At 44.6% G+C, this 22,653-nt stretch overlaps 2 protein-coding genes across 4 annotated transcripts in view; both read right to left on the bottom strand.

Moving 5' to 3' along the window:
* The window catches only part of KIAA1614 (KIAA1614 ortholog), a 37,952-nt gene extending 27,476 nt beyond the window's left edge, over window positions 1-10,476 (bottom strand). The window contains exons 1-2 of one of the 3 annotated variants that reach the window (XM_053391322.1): window positions 10,072-10,476; window positions 3,253-3,417 (exon numbers count right to left, since the gene is read on the bottom strand). The gene's annotated coding sequence lies outside the window, so the exon portion shown is untranslated. Of the gene's footprint in view, window positions 1-3,252; window positions 3,917-10,071 lie in introns of those variants that run through there. The other 2 variants (XM_053391323.1, XM_053391321.1) reach the window with 2 other exon arrangements.
* Window positions 10,477-17,673: 7,197 nt separating this feature from the next.
* Window positions 17,674-22,653, bottom strand: part of XPR1 (xenotropic and polytropic retrovirus receptor 1) — a 105,601-nt gene continuing 100,621 nt past the window's right edge. Inside the window, exon 15 of the mRNA XM_053391324.1 lies at window positions 17,674-21,660. Within this exon, the coding sequence (XP_053247299.1) occupies window positions 21,600-21,660 (61 nt within the window). The 3' untranslated portion in view covers window positions 17,674-21,599. The remainder of the gene's footprint in view (window positions 21,661-22,653) is intronic.

Here is a 22,653-nt window from a genome sequence, read left to right as displayed (position 1 = left end):
ACAATAACAGACGTTTCAATACGCTTGCTGGGCAAGAGAACATTGTCTGAAGGGCCTTACCAGGGGGCAGGGTTGGCTAAAAGAGGACAGGGCCCCTGCACCTTTAATAGTTGTCTAGAATTGGGAATTATCAAAGGTGCAATACCTCTGTTCTCTTTTGCATCTGGCCAGCCTAAGAGGGACCCAGATAGAGGGTTTCATGCTCTGCACTCAAATATCCATAATTATTCAAGATAACCAAAATTCTGCACACACAAAATCCTGCCTAAATTGTGCAAATTTATGAATTTCGTTGATTTTACACCATTTATTCTGTTCTCTCCAACCTCGGGGACAGAAAAGCAGGAAGGTTGAGAATTAAAGGCCCACTCTGTAGTCACTCCCAGGGTCATATTTACTACATACCCAAATCATAATCCAGATTTTGTCAAGAAAAGCAGAATCTTACAGCCTACATGCATTATGTAAATAGAGCAAACAGCAATTTAACATAATTTAGTCTTCAGTTTTATTATTTTGCCTAATATATTCTGGTTTTGCTCAGTCATATGAAAGTGGAAGGAGTTTTGCAGGGCACTGAAGACCTGCTCATAGCCACCTGGTCATTTATTCAGCCAGCACTCTGGTTTTTAAGCAGCCATTCTTTGAAGCATATATCTATTAGCATATATCTATTAGTCCTTGTTTTTCAAATGAAAGCAGAGAACCTCAGAAAGGCCCATTCTGCATCCCATACCACATTTCATGGCTGGAATCTTAAATGCATTTACCTTGGAGCAAGTCTCATTGAATTCAATGGCCCTTAATTCCAAGTAGGACCACACTGCACATTTTTACTGCATGCCTGCAGAATCACAACACACACAATCCTGATTGTTTTGCACCTCATTCAGACCCACACTTGATTCCTGAGATTTCGCAAAGTGATTCGCACACAGTGTGAACTCTACCCAGAAACTTCCTTTTTTTAAAAAGCAAAGAGAGTCTTTGGAAGAAAAGATATTCCAAGCAATAGCAAAAATTTGGTTCCCCTCCTTAATTTTGGCAAAATCATGGGATAGAGAAGGCCCTACTATATCATAACTAGTAGCTGTCACAGTGAGCTTAGTACAACTGTTGGCTTTCCAGATGTAAGGAATTCACAGAATAATTTTCCATGTTCCATCACATAGAAATAACAGATAGTGCAGATCTCTCTACTAGAGAGAGATCTCTCTCTCTTTCTCTAGTCAGAACGCTCTGATTCGGAGAATGGCTCACAGCAAAATCATAACACAGTAAGTAGGAGGAAGAATAATTTTGGGTCTTGCTGAGTTACTTTTCTTGCTCTTCAGGAGTGGTGCTTTTGGGCACAATTAACCCCCCAAAAAGCAACTCACCCCTTCATAAGGTCTCATCAGCACTGGAGTTTAATGTGGATTTGAAACATTTTGTGTCTCTTTTTTTGTCACATCTACAAAACATCCTCCTCATCCAAGCGGCAATCCACACTTTCCACCTGCTATATTTGGATTTCCTCAATCCATGGATAATCTGGCCAGGAAGTAAAACGGTACTACGAAACTTGCAGTTTTGATGCTACAGCACTGAGGGAGGGGGCAAAACAGAGCTGCAGGGCCCTTAGGGTAGGGAGTCTCCTAAATATCCAGCCTCTTCACACATTCTCAGCTGCACCTCTCCCAGTTATCAGCTTCCACAGCCATCTCCAACAAAGGTATCTCAACAACGTCCACAGCATGCTTTAAACATCTGAAATATACTCCGGGTTGGAATAAGGTTTGCAAAGGAGGGGGCCATGGAATTAAGAGCTTCTTTTCCCGCTTGCTGCTGTACTACTGGGTTGTTCCGGCGGCGACAAGCAGGCAAGCATGAAAAAGGAGCACTGTGCCCCTGGCAACAGGCACGTACATGCCGCTCTTTTCAAAGGCATGGAAAAGAACGGTTTCCTTATTACTTTTGCACCGTCCCACTGCCTATTATGCACAATTTGGATTTAGAACAGGGCAACACGGTTTAACGGAGAATGTGTCAGAAGCCAATGCAAGCTGCGTGTAGCTACAGTCGATCGCTATCCTTGTATTCAAAACAGAGGAAACCATGGCCATGTTCACGCATCGCTACAAACCATGGTTTCTGCACCGCACAAACAAATGACGTGATTGGCTGGGGGGCGTTCTGAAACACTTAATAGTTGCCCCCAGACTGGCTCAGGGACACTAATCACAGCAAACCGGGAGGGAGTTCTTCCAAGAAACCACCCCTGCAATGAAAAAAGCAAGAAGATGGTGCTACACACCATGGATGCTCCACATTTGCCATCCCGTCCTCCTGCCACACCAATGTGGCACACCGCACCCTTTGAGAGCCACTGCTGTAGAAAGAGAAACAAGACCAAGCTCTTGGTTTCAAACCAACTTCATTTGAGGTTCGGGACCCATCAACTTGCCTTGCTGAACCACCATCTCGCTTGCACACAACCCAATTCTTGAGCCAGCAGCTGTTGCCTCACTTTCTCCATCTGAGCCCCAGCCTCATTTCTAACTGCCATGGTAGGAAGCTTCTACTTGCACATGCATTCAAGTCTAGGGAGCGCAAAGCCCACAAGAACATCATTTCTAACTACAGTACAGTCATACCTCATGTTGCATTTGCTTCAGGTTGAGCGTTTTCAGGTTGCATCCTGTGGCGACCCGGAAGTACCAGAAAGGGTTACTTCGGGATTTCACTGCTCGCGCATGTGCACACACACAAAATGACATCATGCGCAGAAGCAGCGAATCGCGACACGTGCAGACGCGGGTTGGATTCTGCTCATGTTGCGAATGGGCCTCCGGAACGGATCCCGTTTGCAACCAGATGTACCACTGTACCATGGTAGGAAACCTCTACTCACGCATGCATTGAAATCAGCAAGCAAGCCTGGAGAGCGCATGGCCCGCAAGAGCATCATTTGTAACTGCCACAGTAGGAAGCTTCTACTTGCGCATGCATTCAAGTCTAGGGAGCGCAAAGCCCACAAGAGCATCATTTCTAACTGCAGTACCATGACAGGAAACCTCTACTCACGCATGCACTGAAGTCAGCAAGCAAGCAAGCCCGGGGAGCGCAAAGCCTGCAAGAGCATCATTTGTAACTGCCACGGTAGGAAGCTATTACTTGCACATGCATTCAAGTCCAGGGAGCGCAAAGCCCACAAGAGCACCCCCTGGAATTTGCAATCCAAAGAGGCAGACGGAGAAGATTTGTGCTCACCAGGCCTTCTCCGGCCGGCTGCCCTTCACTTTCCTTGACAGGGAAATGGGCACGGCTGCAGCCTGCGCAACTGAGTCCAGGAATCGCAGCCCTGCGAAGGCATTCTCCCCAAATCCATCCAAGACCTGAGAGATAGTTTTGCACCGACTGGATCCAGCGGAAGACCTGAAAGGACGGAGCAGCCGCTCCGAAAGGCAAAAGGGACTTTTCTTGAGCCCTTAGCATCCCCTGAAGAAAACCAGGAGCCTCTTCTCACTTCGCTCACCACCTCATGCGCCAATGAGAGAAGATGCCAATACAAATATCGCTTTGTACATGCATATATATATATATATATATATATATATATATATATATATATATCTCACACGCTTAGGGAGCAGGGGTGCCCAAAGAAGATGCACGTATAAATATCATTTTATATACACACATATATCTAAAAAAGCACACGCTTAGGAAACGAGGGCGCCCAAAAAGCGCGCAAAAAAAAGCAGGGCCTCAAGATGTAGGGAGGAGCACTCGGCTTCTTTCCCCAGCCAGGCAAAGCCCCCTGCGCCCTTGGGACCTGAGAAGCGGCATGCCGGGGAACGCGAGCCCGGTGCTCCCGCTCACGACTAGGCCGCGGCGCCAGGCCTCGCCGGTCTTGACTGGGCCGGCAGGGAGGCCGAGGGGGGCGAAGCTGGAAAGGCCGCTACTCGCTCCTGAAACCCCGGAGAAGGGAGGGAGGGATGGCGGAGGAGGAGGAGGGAGGAAGCGGGCTGGCTGCCCTTCAGGAATGCGCCCTTCTCTCTCCCAGGGAGATGATGGCTGGAGTTGGAAAAGACCTCGAGGTTGGGGACGACGAGGCAGGAGGCGAAGGCCGCTGTCCGGAGGAGAAGGGGGGGGGGATGCTGAAAAAGAATTATTATTATTATTATTATTATTATTATTATTCGAAGTCCGCTCTGAAGAGAAGGGGGAGGCATAATAATAATAATAATAATAATAATAATAATAATAATGTGAAGTCCGCTCTCTGGAGAAGGGGGGAGACTGAAAAAGAATTATTATTATTATTATTATTATTATTATGCGAAGTCCGCTCTCTGGAGAAGGGGGGAGACTGAAAAAGAATTATTATTATTATTATTATTATTATTCGAAGTCCGCTCTGAAGAGAAGGGGGGAGGCTGAAAAAGAATTATTATTATTATTATTATTATTATTATTATTATTTGAAGTCCGCTCTGAAGAGAAGGGGGAGGCTGAAAAAGAATTATTATTATTATTATTATTATTATTATGCGAAGTCAGCTCTCTGGCGGAGGAGAGGGGGAGGCTGAAAAAGAATTATTATTATTACTGTTACTAATATTATTACTATTACGATGCAAAGGCTGCTCTCTAGAGGAGGAGGAAAAGGGGGGGGGGAGGCTGAAAAAGAATTATTATTAGTATTACTAATTATTATTGCTGTGACTACACTGCCCTTTATCTAAAGCTCCCCAGGGAAAGAACTGCCCCAAGACCTCCAGTTATAGGGCGGTATATAAATTCAAAAAATAATAATGATGGGATGCTTCTGTCTCAAACAAAAGTGGTCCTAAAAAGATGGGCGACGGCAATCTCAGGATACCGCCAAAGAGAACAGCTGGCTATTTAACTTTATCTGATCAACTGCGTTGCACATAACTCGGTTCTGCCCCCCCACCCCCAACAAAATCCTGTCTACACCCATGGTAAAGAAGAATGTTTTCTCCTTGCACCTATAGATATGTAATGGTAGTGCCAGGTGAGTCTCTCCGTATTTATACACTCCGAGTTTTGCTTTGAGCCGAAGTTCAGGGCTCTGCAAGGATGCGGCCTGCAGCTTTTGCATTTGTTCGTAGGACTGAGCTTCTTAAAAGCGACATTATTCCAAAACCTACAGAAGTACAGCTCTCTTGTTCTCTCTCTGGATATTATTATTATTTATTACATTTGTATACCACACTTCAGGGTCGTGGGTAGCGCTGTGGGTTAAACCACAGAGCCTAGGGCTTGCCAATCAGAAGGTGGTTTGAATCCCCGCGACGGGGTGAGCTCCCGTTGCTCGGTCCCTGCTCCTGCCCACCTAGCAGTTCGAAAGCACGTCAAAGTGCAAGTAGATAAATAGACACCGCTCCAGCGGGAAGGTAAACGGCGTTTCCGTGTGCTGCTCTGGTTCGCCAGAAGCGGCTTAAGTCATGCTGGCCACATGACCCGGAAGCTGCACGCCGGCTCCCTCGGCCAATAAAGCGAGATGAGCGCCGCAACCCCAGAGTCGGTCACGACTGGACCTCATGGTCAGGGGTCCCTTTACCTTTACTTACCACCCTTCATCCAAAGCTCTCAGGGCAGTTCGAGGGGTGGGATACAAGATAAAAGCAAAAGAATCCAAAGACGCTCTTCTTTTGGACGTTTTCATAAAATGTGTAAGAGCTTTGAAAAGGATAAGCTCGAAAGCAATTTGTGATGCTTAAGATAAAATGTTAAAATTATTTATTATTTACAGAAGATGCTACCTTTCCATTCAAAGAGATGCTCAGGCTAGTGTATGATCTAAATCCTGCTAAACAATAAAAAAAAATTAAAAGGCAGCAAATAAAAGAGGCAGCAGATAAAAGACTTCCATGAACAAGGCAAGGGAATGAAAAAGAACAGATGGGCAGGTTAAGCGCCTGCCTGTAATGTTTTTGCACAGCAGCAACAGGCTGTCAGAAGGGGCAAAAGAGGCCTCCCAGTCTCTTGACAAGGAGTTCCACAGTCCATTCTTCTCAAGTAATGGTGAGTACTGGCCCCATTGGCAATGGCAAAGCTGGAGGAGCCAGGAGAGAAATAGACTGAGCAAGAAAACAGTGGAGAGGGGTGTCCATGGGATTGGGGTGGGGCAGAAAAAGCAGGGCGCCCAGCATGTATGTGGAGCCAGAGCCTCCACCCAGTATACCTGAAGAGGCGTCTCCACCCCCATCATTCTGCCCGGACGCTGAGGTCCAGCGCCGAGGGCCTTCTGGCGGTTCCCTCATTGCGAGAAGCCAAGTTACAGGGAACCAGGCAGAGGGCCTTCTCGGTGGTGGCACCTGCCCTGTGGAACGCCCTCCCATCAGATGTCAAAGAGATAAACAACTACCTAACATTTAGAAGACGTGTCAAGGCTGTTCAGGGAAGTTTTTAATGTGTGACACTTTAATGTATTTTTAATCTTTGTTGGAAGCCGCCCAGAGTGGCTAGGGAAACCCAGCAAGATGGGCGGGGTACAAATATATTATTATTATAAATGACAGGCAGTGCCAACTGTAATTCTAGTTTTGTCCCCATTTTCCTGAGTTCTACAGCACATCACTGAGCCCGAGAAGGAGGAAGCTGATTGGCAGGGCAGGGCACCAATTGCCCTAATGGACCAGCCTCCGCTGGTAGAAAGAGGTGGATCAATGGCAGCCTGGAGGCAACTGGAAGGTCAGGAGAAGAGTTTAGAGTATGAAGAGGAATGGACAGAGCCTGTCATGTGGCAGGTTGAACTTGGCAGAACCAGAGCCTGCAGAGTGCAGAGTTGACTGGCCCGTCGGAGACCAGTATTGGCTACAAAGGGTAGAACAGTGCTCCTGACATGCCTTGCAACCGTGCAAAGTTAACAGCTCTCTTTCAAAATTGCTTCCCCCTCTCAGCTGTCTGCAAGCAAGGAACAAAAGCACTGCTAAGGCTACAATTGGATGTGGAAGGAAGGGCCTTTATTTAAATCACTTGCTGTAGAAAGAGAAAGATGAAAGCCTGCTTGCCAGGATAATCTTCCCTGCATCTACGTTCTGGTACGTCCTGAACCTAGTGAGGCTTAAGGCATAAAATCCACGTTAAAATTTGCTAGTTTTCCGGACCAATAACTCAGACTTTGAATCCAAAGACTGCCATGTGGGGTCAAGAGTCTTTTCTTTACTTCTCCCAGGGAATTCATATTGATCTCTTGTTTAAATACTTCCCTGGTTGCTTCCTAAACAGCCCAATTTCCCTTGTGCACAATAAGAAGAGCAAGGCAGACAAAGCAGCATTCTGTGTTCTCTCCTGTCCAGAGATCTGGCCACCCTTTATGGGCCACTGCAGAACTACAAAATGTAATAAGTCATGCTGGAGGTTTTTCTATTGTTAAAAAAGTTCAACTGTGATAATAAGAAATGTACCTTAAGCTATAGGTGCAGCTGTAGCCTAAGAGCCTTATGGATGCACCCAGAATATGCAGTGGCCTCGTGTTGCTACAAAGGCCGCAAACAGTAAGTTCACATAGCTTTGTGTGTGACTGAAACTCTTCGTGTGGGTTATCTTGTAATTCTCCAGACACCCCTGTTTGATAAGACACGTAGCAAGCATATATGGGGGCTGGGTGAGGCTGAGAAATGTTTAGGCTCATAGAATAGGAAGGGACCCCTTTATCCAAACACCTGCTCTATGCTGAATGCATCTCCTGTACCCCAGACAGATGGCCACCCATCCTCTGCTTAAATGCAAAGAAGAGTCTACCATCTCCCTGTTACCATTTGGAAGGCTATCCTAACACTTAGCTGGAACCAGCTTGCCTTCAATACGGTTCTAGTCCTGATTTCTAGAACGACAGGGAAAACAAGTCTGTTCCATCTTCTGTGTGATAGCCCTGCAGATTGTCTCCCCTTAATTTTCTCCAGTCCTACCTCTCCTATTTACACCATTCATAGAACATTGGTTTCCAAACGACTTATCCAAACCACTTGTTGCCCTCTTCTGGACATCCTTGACTTCGTCAGTGTCCTTTCTAAAATGCGGCGCCCAAGACTCAGGACTTTAGATGTGGCCCAGCCACCGCAGAACATAGCGTAACTATTGCTTCGCCTGATCTTGGAATTACGCTTGTATTAACAAAACATAAGACTGCCCCTCTATCATCATCACTGCTGGTTCACAAGCTGATCCATGAAGACACCTAAATACTTTTCACATGTACTGCTTCCAAGCCAGGTTTCTTTCCCCAATTCCACCTCACCTATTAATTTTTTGTTACATTTATCCCTGCTGAATTTCATCTTGCTGGTTTCGGCTCAATATTTCAGGTTGTTGAGATGGTTTGGAATCTTCTGTTCTTGATGCGATTCTTCCCAGCATTGTGTCAACTGAAAAGTTGATAAGCAGCCCCCTGATAAATCCCATAATAGTGCCTTCCAGAGATTTTTGTGGACTACAATTCCCATCATCCTTAGCTATAGGGATGATGGAAGCTATATTTCACAAAACTGGGGTGGGGGGGGGTGCGGCAGCATTATATTGGCTAACCAATATTTTCTCTTCTCACAACAGGCTAGCTGGTTTGAAATGACTCACACTATTTTAATGGAAGTGCAGAATCTTTAAGGAGGTGGGCTCATCCTCTCGGTAGATTTTTGGCTCATAGAACCACGTAAATCAGAGGTAGAGTTTATTTCATCACTGATCCTATACTCTGCTTAAGGAAGAAGTTTCCGTCTCTAATTCCTATAACTATATAAGCTGCCCCTTTGGTTTCTTTTGCCTCCTCAAAACCATCCTTTCCAGGTAACCAAAGATGAGCCCTGTCAAGACTTTCACACTCTCAGAACATCTTTCTTGTAAGAACTCTGCACATGCTCTGAAACATAAGACTACAGTCTTGGCCTGTCAAGGTTCCCCCACTCTCGTAGCGAATCCTCCCCAAAAAGGTCTAGAAAGGCTCTCCTCACACCTTGCCAAATTCATCCAAGCTTCCTACCTCCCTGAATGGTGATTGTTTATCTAGCACCTTCCATTCACATGGTGGTTTACTGGGTACAATAAGACAGTTCCCTGCCTGAAGGAGCTTACAGTCTAAATTCCAGCACAGGAGAAATAGAGGCAAAGGAAAGTAAAGAATACATGGTTGTTGCAGGTGCTTAGGCTTATTTACGCACCAGGCTAAATGAGCAAGATTCAAACCCAATGCCCTCCAGCTACTTATCCACTGTATTACACCAGCTCTCAAACCAATTTAAACTGGCTTCCGATGTCGTGACCACTGTTATTGTCCTACAACAGCCACCCTCCTTCACCATTGGCTGTGCTGGCCAGGGCTGATGGGATTTGTAATAATAAAATAATTATTATTAGTGCCACAGAGCAACAGCACCACATTTACTGCTCCCTCGTTAGCATTTAAAAGCAGCATACAACCACCCGTATATCAGTAAATTGCTTGCAAGTGCTGCTTTTCTTAAAGTGATCCTGCTGCTTTCATTCTGATTATGATTAGGACACCCTTGCTTAGGGGGTGTCAAATTGGGCAGAAGACTCGCCACAGCCATCCAAATTTCTTAGCACACATTCTCTTCTTCTAACTCCCAATACAGCTGCTAAAGAGTAGATGGCCAAGATGTCATCTGGTGCGAAGGATGCATACATTGGATGGTGACGGATGGGTTTTGTTTCACAATGCAAACGTGTTTTAAGCATAAGATAACCAAAGATACAGCAGGCCATCAAAGGAAGTTTTTTTTTAAAAAAAAATATTGCCCTATGATGAAAAACCAGGCAGCTTTATTACACCAGTGTGTGGTGATGTAGAAGAGATTTTGAATTGCAGTACCGCACAGAAAATGCAAATCCAAGGTTTTTGTGCACCTCTAAATTTTGAGCTTGTATTCTTTGGGATCAATAGAACAATAGCTGCCTGTAAGCATTAAAACACTGCTCACACAAATACCCCAGGTTAAAAACACACACACACACCCTTGCTTCCCCAAATGCATAGTTTTGTCTTTAGTTTTGCTTCGGATTAGCAAACCGCCGTGGATGTTTTAAAGAAGCAATTCTTACCTGAATATTGATCATGCAGCCATTCCAGTTAAACCCAGCAGCCGGTATAAGTTGACCGGAAAGGAAAATGGGAAGCGAAGGGCCAAGAGACTTTCCCTAAATGAAAAGGAATCCTCCGCTCTTCATTCTTGCTGTGTCCATAGCTGCAGGGCATCTGTCCCAAGTCGCTGGTTTAAGCTGCAGCTTTTGATATTCATGATTGGTTTCATAATCCCGATCAAAAAAGGGAAATCGCTAGGATTATGAAATTGTTTTAATCCACCCCTGCCCCATCCATGGCTGTTGACTTCAGCATCACCTTTGTTGTCGTCTTTAAGTGCTCACCTAAACAGAAACTCCGTTATAGAAGCCCTGGTAAAGTGTACTAGAAACGCAAGGCCTGTTTTTTTTCCTTTCCTTTCCTCCCCCACCTTCCCCCCTTTTCCTTTTTTTGGCTAACCGCTGTAGCAGCAGAATGGAATGTTTCAATTTCCGGTATACTCTGCCCATTTTGCAAATCTCATCAGGCTAAAGAAAACCAAGGGCTGATTTGTCGCTGGAGTTAGCACAGAGACTATTTTCGACAGAGGACATGTGCGACCGGCTAATGGGGAAGATTACAACCATGTTCAGAGGAGTTGTCGCTGTGTAATTTAAAGCTGGCATGGATAAGATGGTTAGTTAGACGTCCTAATTTTTGCTGCTGCTGCTGCTGCTGTTTGAATAAAGCAAGCATTTGGTCTTGCAATACATGCACTGTGACTTTATGCAGCACTGAAACGTACTCGGGGGAAAAGGACAATTGTCTCCATGGGCATATGCACACACACGCCTTCTGCTGAATGTTATTATCCTTCTCACTCCCCTTTTATCAGAATAAGGGGTAGCACCACACCGTCCACAACTTTCAGAATTTTATGATTTGGCATCCACAGTGTTTCATCTACACCAGCAGGCCATTCATATGACTGAGTGTGCCTATTTTATTCATGCCTAGAACCACCACTTTCTCCATGCCTCTTACTTACGGCTTGTTGCTTTAATTTTAATTTTATTTTTAGAATTTATATACTGCCCTATACCCGGAGGTCTCAGGGCTGTTCACAGAATAAAATCGAAATACAAAACCACAAAATACATAATCAAAATAAAAGCAATAACCCTCCACCCCCCCAAAAAAACCACATTTTAAAAGAGCATAGGATCCTCACAACATTTAAAGTAACAAACCTGGACAAGAGCCACTCGTTGGAAAGACCATGATTTCAGAAATGTCTGTAGCGATATTTACTAGCAACCAAATTGGCCGGGTGCCTTTCTGATACAAAGACAAAAATAGATTTGAAAGAAGAGTGGGAGGGGAGAAATTAGCTTTGGTTGTTGAGCAGATGTAATACTAGTGCTTCATGTTCTGCAAGGGAAAGACCTGTATCTAATGTTGCAAACGAGTCCTCTTTGCGGAGTTCCATCTTCCTTCTTCTTGGCGCTGTTTCTACCACTGATGCAGTTCAACCAGAACGTTGTTTGTCCATTCCAGGGCCACCATGGCTTTCTGGCTCAGCCTCTTGGTCAGAGTCTGTATATCTGTCAGGGTCTGGAAGGATGCTTAGATCAAACTCATCATCACTTTCACTGCATCTTATTTATTTAGTAGATTTAAAAAAAACATGGCCAGATCTTCTGCACCAGCAACACCTTGGGGCGTTTTGTAGCTCTGCTCCCCTTTCCTTGACAGGTGCAGCAGGATGAGCAGAGCATTTGGGACTGTTGAGTGGAAGGACAAAGAGCAGCCTTGGCCAATGGTATAATAAGATCTGGAGAAGCACAGAAGAGGAAACTTCTCCTGGGGAACAAGAAGTCCAGCAGCTGAGGAGTTAACACACTTCCCACCCACCACCCGCCTCCATCCCTGTACAGTGGTACCTCAGGTTACATATGCTTCAGGTTACAGACTCTGCTAACCCAGAAATAGTGCTTCAGGTTAAGAACCTTGCTTCAGGATGAGAACAGAAATCGGGCTCCAGCGGTGCAGCGGCAGCAGGAGGCCCCATTAGCTAAAGTGCTTCAGGTTAAGAACAGTTTCAGGTTAAGTACGGACCTCCGGAAGGAATTAAGTACTTAACCCAAGGTACCACTGTACTGTCTTGCAGTGGTGCTGGTTCTTGGGAGTAGGGGAAAGGAAGAGAAGTAGAAATCGGGGGGGGGGGCACCCATCTCATTTTACTCCAAAGGCCTTTGATCCCTCATCTGTTTCATTGCAAGCTTCACCAATGACTCAGCCGGGGTATAAAACTGCCAGGAACTGTTTTTTCATCATCTTCTTAATGGCCCTGGAACTTGCAGACCAACAAAAAACCTAGCAATAGGCTAGACTTTCTGACGTTGCACAAGTCCTTCTCCCCCTCTGGTACCGAGTAGAGGGTGGGTGTTAGAAAACAAAAAGCTGTTATCCTGTGGCTGTTCCTGGAAATAAAATGTCTCTGGTGTGCCAAACTGGACCCGTGGAGGTGTGGCAGTAGAACACCCCCGTCCCCATATGTCACAAAGTGCATCAAAAACAAACCGCTCCCAAAATGGAATACTGTAGTTCCACCTTGGAAGAGCTTGTGTTCAGTTTTCATGTCCGTACCAGTCTTAACAGTGCTAGTCAGTGGTTTTTATCTCAAAGAGGGGAAATTGGGATGTCTATACCTCAAGCATGGGACACAGGTGGCACTGTGGGTTAAACCACAGAGCCTAGGACTTGCCAATCAGAAGGTTGGCGGTTCGAATCCCCGCGACGGAGTGAGCTCCCGTTGCTTGGTCCCTGCTCCTGCCAACCAAGCAGTTCAAAAGCACGTCAAAGTGCAAGTAGATAAATAGGTACCTCTCCCACGGAAAGGTAAAAGGCGTTTCCGTGCACTGCTCTGGTTCGCCAGAAGCGGCTTCATCATACTGGCCACATGACGCAGAAGCTGTACGCCGGCTCCCTTGGCCAATAAAGCAAGATGAGCGCCGCAACCCCAGAGTCAGTCACGACTGGACCTAACGGTCAGAGGTCCCTTTACCTTTATACCTCAAGCATGATGTCACATGGATTCTTCCCCTTGAAACCTACAAATATTCAGCAAATGGCTCGTGTGGGAGTGCCCTATACACTGGTACCTCAGATTACAGATGCTTCAGGTTACAGATGCTTCGGGTTACAGACTCTGCTAACCCAGAAATAGTACCTCGGGTTAAGAACTTTGCTTCAGGATGAGAACAGAAATTGCGCAGCGGCGGCGTGGTGGCAGCGGGAGGCCCCATCAGCTAAAGTGGTGTCTCAGGTTAAGAACAGTTTCAGGTTAAGAACAGACCTCCGGAACAAATTAAGTTCTTAACCCAAGGTACCACTGTACTGCCATCCTGCAGAAATTTGCTACAGGTTTTGTTGTTTATACTGACCTCTTCAGTTAAATGCATCAATGCTTGGCAATTCACACTCCTTGAAATAGCCAATGAAACCCTTTGCTTTTGCTCCATTATGTTTGATCAAACAGAACTGGTTGTTTCAGCTGCCAATCCTGCACCAACCCCTTTCCCCTTGGTCAGGCATAGGCAAACTCTGGCCCTCCAGATGTTTGGGGATACAATTCCCATCATCCCTGACCACTGGTCCTGTTAACTAGGGATGATGGGAATTGCAGTCCCAAACATCTGGAGGGCTGGAGTTTGCCTGTGCCTGCCCATGGTGCAGAAGAACTACAGTGACATTAATAGCGCATGTGCAACACTCCTTTAAAGCACTCTTGTATTACCTTGTAAAGTCAGGGCTCCGCCCTCCCCACCAAAGAATCCTGGAAACTTCCCTGGATCCTTGGAAACCTTCTGCTACAACGGTGCAGGAGTGCTTTAAATGGAAAGTGTGCATGCGACCTCGGGAGGTTTGCTTTCAGCATTAAGAAAGAGAGAATGAGAGGCAGATTCAGTTCACGGGGCGCAGAGCAGCTCCCATTCACATTAGCGGGACTTGCGAAGCAGAACTTTCCAGAGAACTGCACTCATGTTAATCAGTTGCCACTCCATTTTTCTACTTCAAGTACCAAGAATTCTTGGGCCTGCCCTGCTCACTGAAGTTCAAATGACAAGCAACTTGCATGGCAACCTTTGCAATCTGAAGGAGGAGGGAGCCTTTTGCATTGAAACGCACGATGTGCAATCACCACTTTTGATCGTGCTTCTTATCCCTGCCCAGATCCTTCCTGCAGCCCAGCTGGTGCCAAACGTACTGCTCTGCTCTGCTTTGGACCACATCAGTGAGGCTGGGGGGGGGGTCTTGTCGTCTAGGCAGCCCAGAACTGCCACACACACTGTCCAAGGAGGTCCCTTTGGTGCTGCTAATGGACTTCACCCCCACAGATGCACTTCATTTTTTCTCGAGACAGATGGGTGCCATCAAGAAGTGGGGAAGCAGTAACCTTGCTAGCACTTAGAAATTCCCCATAGGGATTTAATTAAGATGTGACACGTGTTGTTTTTCGGGAGGGCAGTGGAAGAGCATCTGCTTTGTATGCAGAAGACCCCACGTTCAATCTCCATCTTCATGAAGGGTTGGGGAGTCCCGACTGAAACGTGGGAGAGTCACTAGCTAAACTGTCTTGACTCAGAATGAGGCAGCTTCCTAGGTGATATCAAGTTCTGTTTTTAGCTAGTATTTAGGATTTTTTATTGAATGGTGTATTCTTAAATGTTTTTATATAGAATACTTAGGTTTTCTATTAAAGCAGCATAAAAACTATATAGATAAAACAACAGGAATTTATCCAGTGTAGGGTTATCTGAAGTTATCTGAAGCCACAAAGCTGTATTTGAAGGTGTTTCTTTTCTTGTCCCCAGGTCTAGAACAGTCTATTCCCAGGTAGGTTGCGGCCAGTGTTATTATCATCTATATGTTCAAGAACCAAGTGGTCAAGGAGGGTCAGTTACTGTGCACAAAATGCAAAACAACGAAGCAGGCACGAAGTTATTGGAAAACAAAGCTTGTAATAATGAAAAAGACAGATTAATAAACCAATCACTTTTTTCCTTTTAAAAACACAAACCACATTAACTTTTTTTTTTATACAACCATCTAGGAACTATGAAACAGTACCACATTGTGCATTTTTTTAAACCTACTTATCAAGAAAGTTAATTCCACACTTCAGAAAAGTCTTATATCCATTTTCGGGGGGGGGAGGGGAGGGAGAAGGAAACAGCTAATAGCGCAATCACGGATAACATCATCATGAGTCCAAGCAAGCGGCAAGTCTTTGTCCTCACCTTTTCCACTGAGCCAAAACAGGAGTGGAGAAGGGGATAGAGAAAGGAAGAAAGTAAAGAGAAAAGCACCCACAAGAGGACTAAATCACATTCCATAGTTACTTTTGACACCTATAGCTCAGGGCTTCAAACTTTATATAATCATCATGTAGACCAACACACTGGAAGGGTGTAGAGGAATGGAAATGAGGAAGAGCAGGGCAAAGGTGTGAACGAAAAGTTCGTTGCCACCTCCAAGCACCGTAAGAAGAATCTACACAGTATAAAGCTAAATAGGTTGGAGGGGATCTATCATATAGATTGGTAAGCAGGCTCATCCACTAGCCTGTATGGGCACGAGAGGATTACATTTCCAGTCGAATTATCAACCCTGCAGCTCCCTTTACCCACAACTACTCCGGCAGCGCAAAAAAGAAAAAAACTTTTCTCAATCGAAGGCTTGGGTTTGCCAAATTACACACCCTGCAATCAGAAACTGTAAGCACCCTGGTTGCTTTTTCATAGCGCTACTGGAGTAGTAGGTTTATCAGCCTTGCCCCAGAATGTGTGACATCTCTTTGGACTCGTCACATTTATGGGGAGAGTTTTAATAGAAGAGCGGCAAAAAGACACTGGACACAGATATTAGCATTATGGAAATGACCCTTCCCTTCCGGATCAATGAAGTCTTCCTCTTCTTTCCCCCTCTCATTAGCCAGCTGAGCCCAAAGCTTCAGTATTTAAGGCCGAGCAATTTCTTTCTCCACATAGCTGATCAGCTGCTTGCAGGTGAAAAGGATATATCAGTTCTGCTCAAGCAGAGATAGGGGCCTCATAGCCCTCTAGGTGTTGTTGAACTCCAACTCTCATCAGCCCTACACAAAATGGTCAAGGGATGATGGGAGCTGTAGTCCGGAAATATCTGGAGGGTCATGTTCCCCACCCTGCCAAGTTTGGTGCTCATAAAGTATGAGGTCTGTCGTCACAGTAAAGGGGTTCAGTTGCCTTGTGTAGCTGCAACAGACACTGCTACCCCACCTCCTGCCAGCAACCAATCACGAGAGGGGCAGTTTGCAATGTCTAAAATTAGGCATTTTAATTTATGCCTCGGATGAATCTCAGAAAACTTTGGCTTTCCTCAACATTCTTATGGGAGTAGGGGATTATCACAGTAGCAATGTTGCCCCCCTGGAACACATCTTATCTGCCCCAGTTTACTTATGGCAATGAAAATCTGTGGCCCTCGGTAATGTTTCCATGCGAAGGAAAACGCACATGTTAAAACCGAATCATTTGTATCTTTGGGAAGATCTAGATCAGTGTTTTCAAACCTACCCTTTGTTGAACCTCGTCGCTGTGGGTTTTCTGTACTCTGCATTTGGTTCTGGGGCATATGCTTTAGGGGACAGTTTACAATGGATGTTGGCAAGGAACGCTGGACCTCCTGTTGCCCCATGTAACCGTTCTCAGCAGCAGTACACTAAAGAGAAATAATAGCTGACAAATTCTATTTCGAGGAACCATTCCTGCAACTATTGACTTTCTAATTAAGGAGCACCAGTGTTCCAAGAAACACAATTTGAAAGCAACAGAGCTTCTAAACAAGAAAGAAGTCTGTCCCCTGTTTGGGCTTGTTATCAGTGTCAAGTCCTGACAAACAACAGGCAGTTTGTAAGGGAGACTGGGCTTAACCTACCACTAGAATCCAGAACCACAGAACTTCTCCTGAATACAAGTGGAAAATGCAGCACCAAATGGTGATATGCTGCTCATTTTTCTGCAGAGCTTGTTTGCTTGTGGCAGTCAAGAAAACTGATCAACAGGGATAGCAAGCATGGTCTGAAAGATTAGCAAAACCTACCTTTATTGTATACAAAAAAAATTGAATCCTGGTTCTAGAGGTGCAGGAAAATTCCTACTGCTCTCCATGACCTGGGAACCACGATGGAGAAGGAGGGAAAGAAGACAGCTGGGGGTCCTATGATTTGAGGCAAACCTTTCCTCCGTTCGCTCAAACACAAGAAAGCGGGAAACCCCTTTTTAAAAAGGAAAGCCAAAGTAGCAAAGTGTTTCTGCACATTCTCACACAAGATGTTTCTAAAATGCCCATGGTAGGCAGAAGGCAAATATCATTAACCTGCTTTCATTTAAGCCACGTATCTCGATTTTTCTAATATAGTTTCACCTAAGAAAGTTGCAGAGAGGAAGATCACCCTAAGCTTAGAGGCTGCTGAAACAAAAGCTAGAGATGGACAAGCTTCTAAGACAGCCGAAAGTCATTTCTTGTTCCTGTGTCACCTCAGGCTTAACTTGTTTTACCAATTAATAAAACCCTTACAGACTGCTGTCTCCTAATGTCCATGGGTGGGGGGGCGACCACTGCATGTCTCCATCAAAAGACAGCCTTTTCAATTCAGGATGGAGGAAGCTGTGTCCTGGCAGTCCCAATATTCCATCTTTAAGTTTAAACCAGCTTTTTTTAAAAAAATGAGGGGTTCAGGGAACACCACCTTTCTGGCACAGCTGTGGATCCCACTCCGCACTGACCACTGTAAGAACGAAATAAGAAATTCAGAGAAGAGGCTCTTTTTAAAAACGATTCCAGAAGCACGAGTGACTCATTTCAAAACACCTGAAGCAGGAAGTCAAGGATCTTGTCCACAGCTAGCCTAGCATGCTTGATATGTAATCTGGGAAGGAATTCCAGTACTGGCAAGACCTGCAATCTCCTAGTTCGTATGTTACATATAGAAATCCGAGTTAGTACTGAAACTCCCATTCTTTTTAAAATCCATACTGGAATGGAATGCCCAAGGCATTACAGCAGCTAAACCACCGCTGGAAGAAAGACTGTAAGGGCTTCCTGGTAAAACCTGCCACTCCAAACAGTAGTCTTGAATTTTGCATTCTTCTGAGAACGTCATTAATGTTGGGAGAGTGAAGACTATCCCTCTGTATCAGAATCAAATGCAACAATGCAATGCCCACAAGAATTGAGAAGGGTTCCCATAGACACAAGGTCTGGACCAGCTGTGCAGTCGTTTCTGGATAAGCTGGATGCATCCTGCTGCTAATAATAGCTTTTTTTCAGAGTACTGATAGCAGCATAAAAGGGGCACTCTTGCCCGTGGCATGTTCCATTCCTATTATCTAGTGAGCAAGGCTTTTCAAGTTTTTAATGCTGCAGAAACCTACAAGGCCCGTTTGGCCAGAGATGACGCTATGAAAAAGCGCGGAAAACTTTGCATGTGCTCCTAAGGCCAATGATGTTTGCCGGACACTGTTTTCAGTTCTCTTTATAACTATCAGCTGTCTCCAGATAAAGCCTTTCCCTTCATCCTACCTGAGTCCACGGGCTGCTGAGAATTCTCCAGCGACTGACTGCTCCTCCTACTCTACCCTTGTTCTTTCAAACCTCTCTGCCAAGTTCTTTCTACGCTAGCTTAAGAAGCGTTGCATTGCTTTGGGAGGTGACACATGATTTGCTCAGACCAGCATCCCAAGGCTACGTTGATCCTTTCGCGCCGTTAATCTTCCTAAATTTTATAATTAGTCACCATTATTCTCAGACAGTCAGCGGTAATTATCAGTTAACAACCAGATTGCTGCATTAAAAAAAAAAAAATCAACTATTTTCGTAAGTAAAATACAAACAAAACAAAGCCGACCCCTGGAATAGAAAAAAAAGAACAAAGCAAAAACCCTTGAAATATCTCAAAGGCTCTCCTTAATTGCAAATGCATCTTGTCTGAGAAAGGCAGCACGGCTAGGCTGGAGCTTCTGAACCCCAGGAGGACATGTAGGGTCCTATCGTTAAAAACTGTTCTCAGAATTATTTCCTCTTGGAGTAGCTTGGTTTTCGTATACCAAATGGGCAGAAGAACTCATACTGCACAACTCCCATGTTTTCTACCAACATCCACACACCTCTCTCCCTGGCCATCCATCATGTTAAAATTTGTGGGTTTTTTTTTTTTTTTGCAGTTCTCCCAGCAATTATCTTGATAGGCTAAAGCACAATAAAAGTGACTGTGATTCTAGGACTCACTCTTCTGCCTGCTAAGAGGCCCTAATTTGCAGCCACTGTTTTGCTGACTTATTTTGCTCTGTTGAAGAGTAGCAGATTCCAGTCTCTAGTTCCTCTGGGATACAGGCACGTTATGAATACTTTTTTTTTTTTTTTAAGCCACAGTTGCCCTACAAAATGAATGGCTTGAGAAGATAAGTGGGCAATAAATAGGTAAGCAGGGACACAATTATCAACTAAGAAAAAGGGGGGAAGGTTTAAGGAGGAGGAACCCTCTTTGCTTAAAAGTGTGCCTCTGATCTGCAGACCCTAGACGACTCCGCAGGAGAAAAGGAACTAGCAAGAAGTTACAACCTGAAATGGCTAAAAGAGAGAGAGAGAGAGAGACAACACAGTCCTTGCTGTGAAGTCTTGGAATAGAGACAGAGTTCAGGGAAATTTAGTAGCTTCCCCACTATATGGTGTTGACCTCACATACGCACACACTGTGTAACAGAGCACAAATAAGATTTCGTTTGCTAACATTAAGCACAAATGCGTGGCATACACAACAAGGCTTGCGACTACGAGGGGTGGATATGGTCATCTTAAGACATTCATGCTGCTCTATCCTATGGGCTCTGGAGGCCAACGTGGATGAAAACAAAATCAAGCTGGAAACTTTTCCTAAAGAATTTTCTAAACTGTATGGCCATCTACCCTTACTCCCATTAGCAGTGCCACTTAATATAATACTTGCAGAAGTCAGGTCTAACACTAAGCTTGGCAGGATTTGGGGTAGATAGGTTAAAAAGAAAAGAAAGAAAAGAAAGCTAACCTGAGGATGTTCTTGGCCAGTGATTGTCAGAAGAGTATTTGCCAAAGTATGGCAAAAGGTTTTTTTTTTTAATTATTATTATTTTTAAAGCATTAAAAAGCCCTTTCTATTGCAATACCAATTTCCGAGACCACAGTCTCCAACTCACCTAAGTGACAAGGTCTTGAGTGTCTGCCTAACCCCCATTTGGACTGATGAAGGCACCATCCTGTATCCCCAACAAGGCAGACCATTTCTTCACTTAATCCCAAGTTTCACTCCTATTATGTAGCTGAAGTAAATGGAATAATGCATGTATCCCCTGTTTAAAAGGGTAATGTCCTAAAGACTCAGCTCATTAAAGCAAAAAACTTTTCCTAATCTACAAACTAAGGCTTTTTTTGCACGGGTATCTGAGGAACTGCACGGGATTAACCTCCGTCAGAAAGCTGAAGATCATTTGTACTACTTCTGCACAGCTACATTTAAAAAAACAAAAACCCAAAGAGAGACAAGGATGATCCGGCTAAAATCATGCCCAGGTTTCTGAGGGACCAGCGGCAGCGGCAGCAGCAGCAGCAAGTAAAACCCACAAGAGAAACTTTGGTTTAAAAGAAATCAAATGGAAAAAGAGAAAGAGAAAGTCAGGTCAAAGCGGTGCAAATTCTCTCGTCAAAGAGGTATTTTAAAGGGGCGTAACCTCACAGGAAGAGAGATTCAGGATCTACGTCCCCTCCCCCCCACCACTCGCCTTGTTTTTAAGAGAGCTACCACCTTCATTGCACAGGACTCGAAACCATTCTCTTATATAGTTGTTAACTATCATAAATAATGTGAAAACTATGTGCAACAAATACATCGTATTTCCAAAAAATTATAAGAAAGTCACATCAAATTAAAAAGTAGCTTCATGAATGAAGGTACTGCCCTAAGTGCACTTTCCCGGCAAGTGCAACCAGTGCCTTGGTGCTGGGATATGAAGGAGGAGAACACCAAAAACAAGAGCATGAGCCAGAGTTAAAAATGCAGGTCCAGCTTCAACCCGTCAAAACTGGACCGAGCAGAGACTGAGTGAGTTCTCGGTAGAGTCTCCTCGGGGAGTCCCGACGATGCTTCCTCATCGAAATTGTTATGTCCTTGAAGCGATTGAAAACAATCTTTAAGACAGTTCCTTCCATAAGTGTCCCTCTGATTGGCAAAACGAAGTAACCTTTTTATTTTAAAAACAAGAAATCAAATTAAAACCAGAAGAAAAGAAAAGCAAACACAGTGAGCTTGTTGGAGTCCATAGGATCCGGTCCGGAAGAGCTCAGAAAGTGTGTTCAGATTTTTTCTCCTGTTTTCTGCTGGAAATATACCAGAAGTTGGGTTGTTGTTGTTGGTGGTTGTGCGGGGCGGGGGGGCAGGGAGAAGGTAGTAAAGCGAGAGAACACAAGGGATGTGGAACTTGGTTCTGTGGACATTTCATGTGTTTGCTTCGTCATCTGTGTCTTCTATTAACACCTTGGTGTCACGAGACTTGGACCTGGGAAAACACAAAATTAAATACAGCTGAAAAAAAAATATATAACACAAGATAGAGACTTTGTTGTCTTGCATGAGGATAATAATTACCGTATTTTTCGCTCTATAAGACGCACCAGACCACAAGACGCACCTAGTTTTTGGAGGAGGAAAACAAGAAAAAAAAATATTCTGAATCTCAGAAGCCAGAACAGCAAGAGGGATCGCTGTGCAGTGAAAGCAGCAATCCCTCTTGCTGTTCTGGCTTCTGGGATAGCTGTGCAGCCTGCATTCGCTCCATAAGACGCACACACATTTCCCTTACTTTTTAGGAGGGAAAAAGTGAGTCTTATAGAGCAAAAATTACGGTAATTCATTTTTTATTGACAGCATCTGTGTTTGATTCCACAACATAAAGGTTCTCTGGTTGGCTTATAGTAAAGCAGTAAAACACAAAATAGGGATTTTATGCACACTTTCTAATTTATAGAGGTCTAATGTGTGGGACAAGAAGCTACAGTTAGAACTGGATATGGAACAACTGATTGGTTCAAAATTGGGAAAGGAGAACGACAAGGCTGTATATTGTCTCCCTGCTTATTTAATTTATATGCAGAATACATCATGCGAAAGGCTGGGCTGGATGAATCCCAAGCTGGAATTAAGATTGCCGGAAGAATTATCAACAACCTCAGATATGCAGATGACACAACCTTGATGGCAGAAAGTGAGGAGGAATTAAAGAACCTTTTAATGAGGGTGAAAGAGGAAAGCGCAAAATATGGTCTGAAGCTCAACATCAAAAAACGAAGATCATGGCCACTGGTCCCATCACCTCCTGGCAAATAGAAGGGGAAGAAATGGAGGCAGTGAGAGATTTTACTTTCTTGGGCTCCATGATCACTGCAGATGGTGACAGCAGCCACGAAATTAAAAGACGCCTGATTCTTGGGAGAAGGGCAATGACAGGCCTAAACAGCATCTTGAGAAGTAGAGACGTCACCTTGCCAACAAA

Source organism: Podarcis raffonei, chromosome 6 (genome assembly GCF_027172205.1).
Source record: "Podarcis raffonei isolate rPodRaf1 chromosome 6, rPodRaf1.pri, whole genome shotgun sequence".
Taxonomy (NCBI): Eukaryota; Metazoa; Chordata; class Lepidosauria; order Squamata; family Lacertidae; genus Podarcis; species Podarcis raffonei.
Note: the sequence above shows the minus strand (reverse complement) of the source record. Positions and strands in the feature narration are given on the sequence as shown.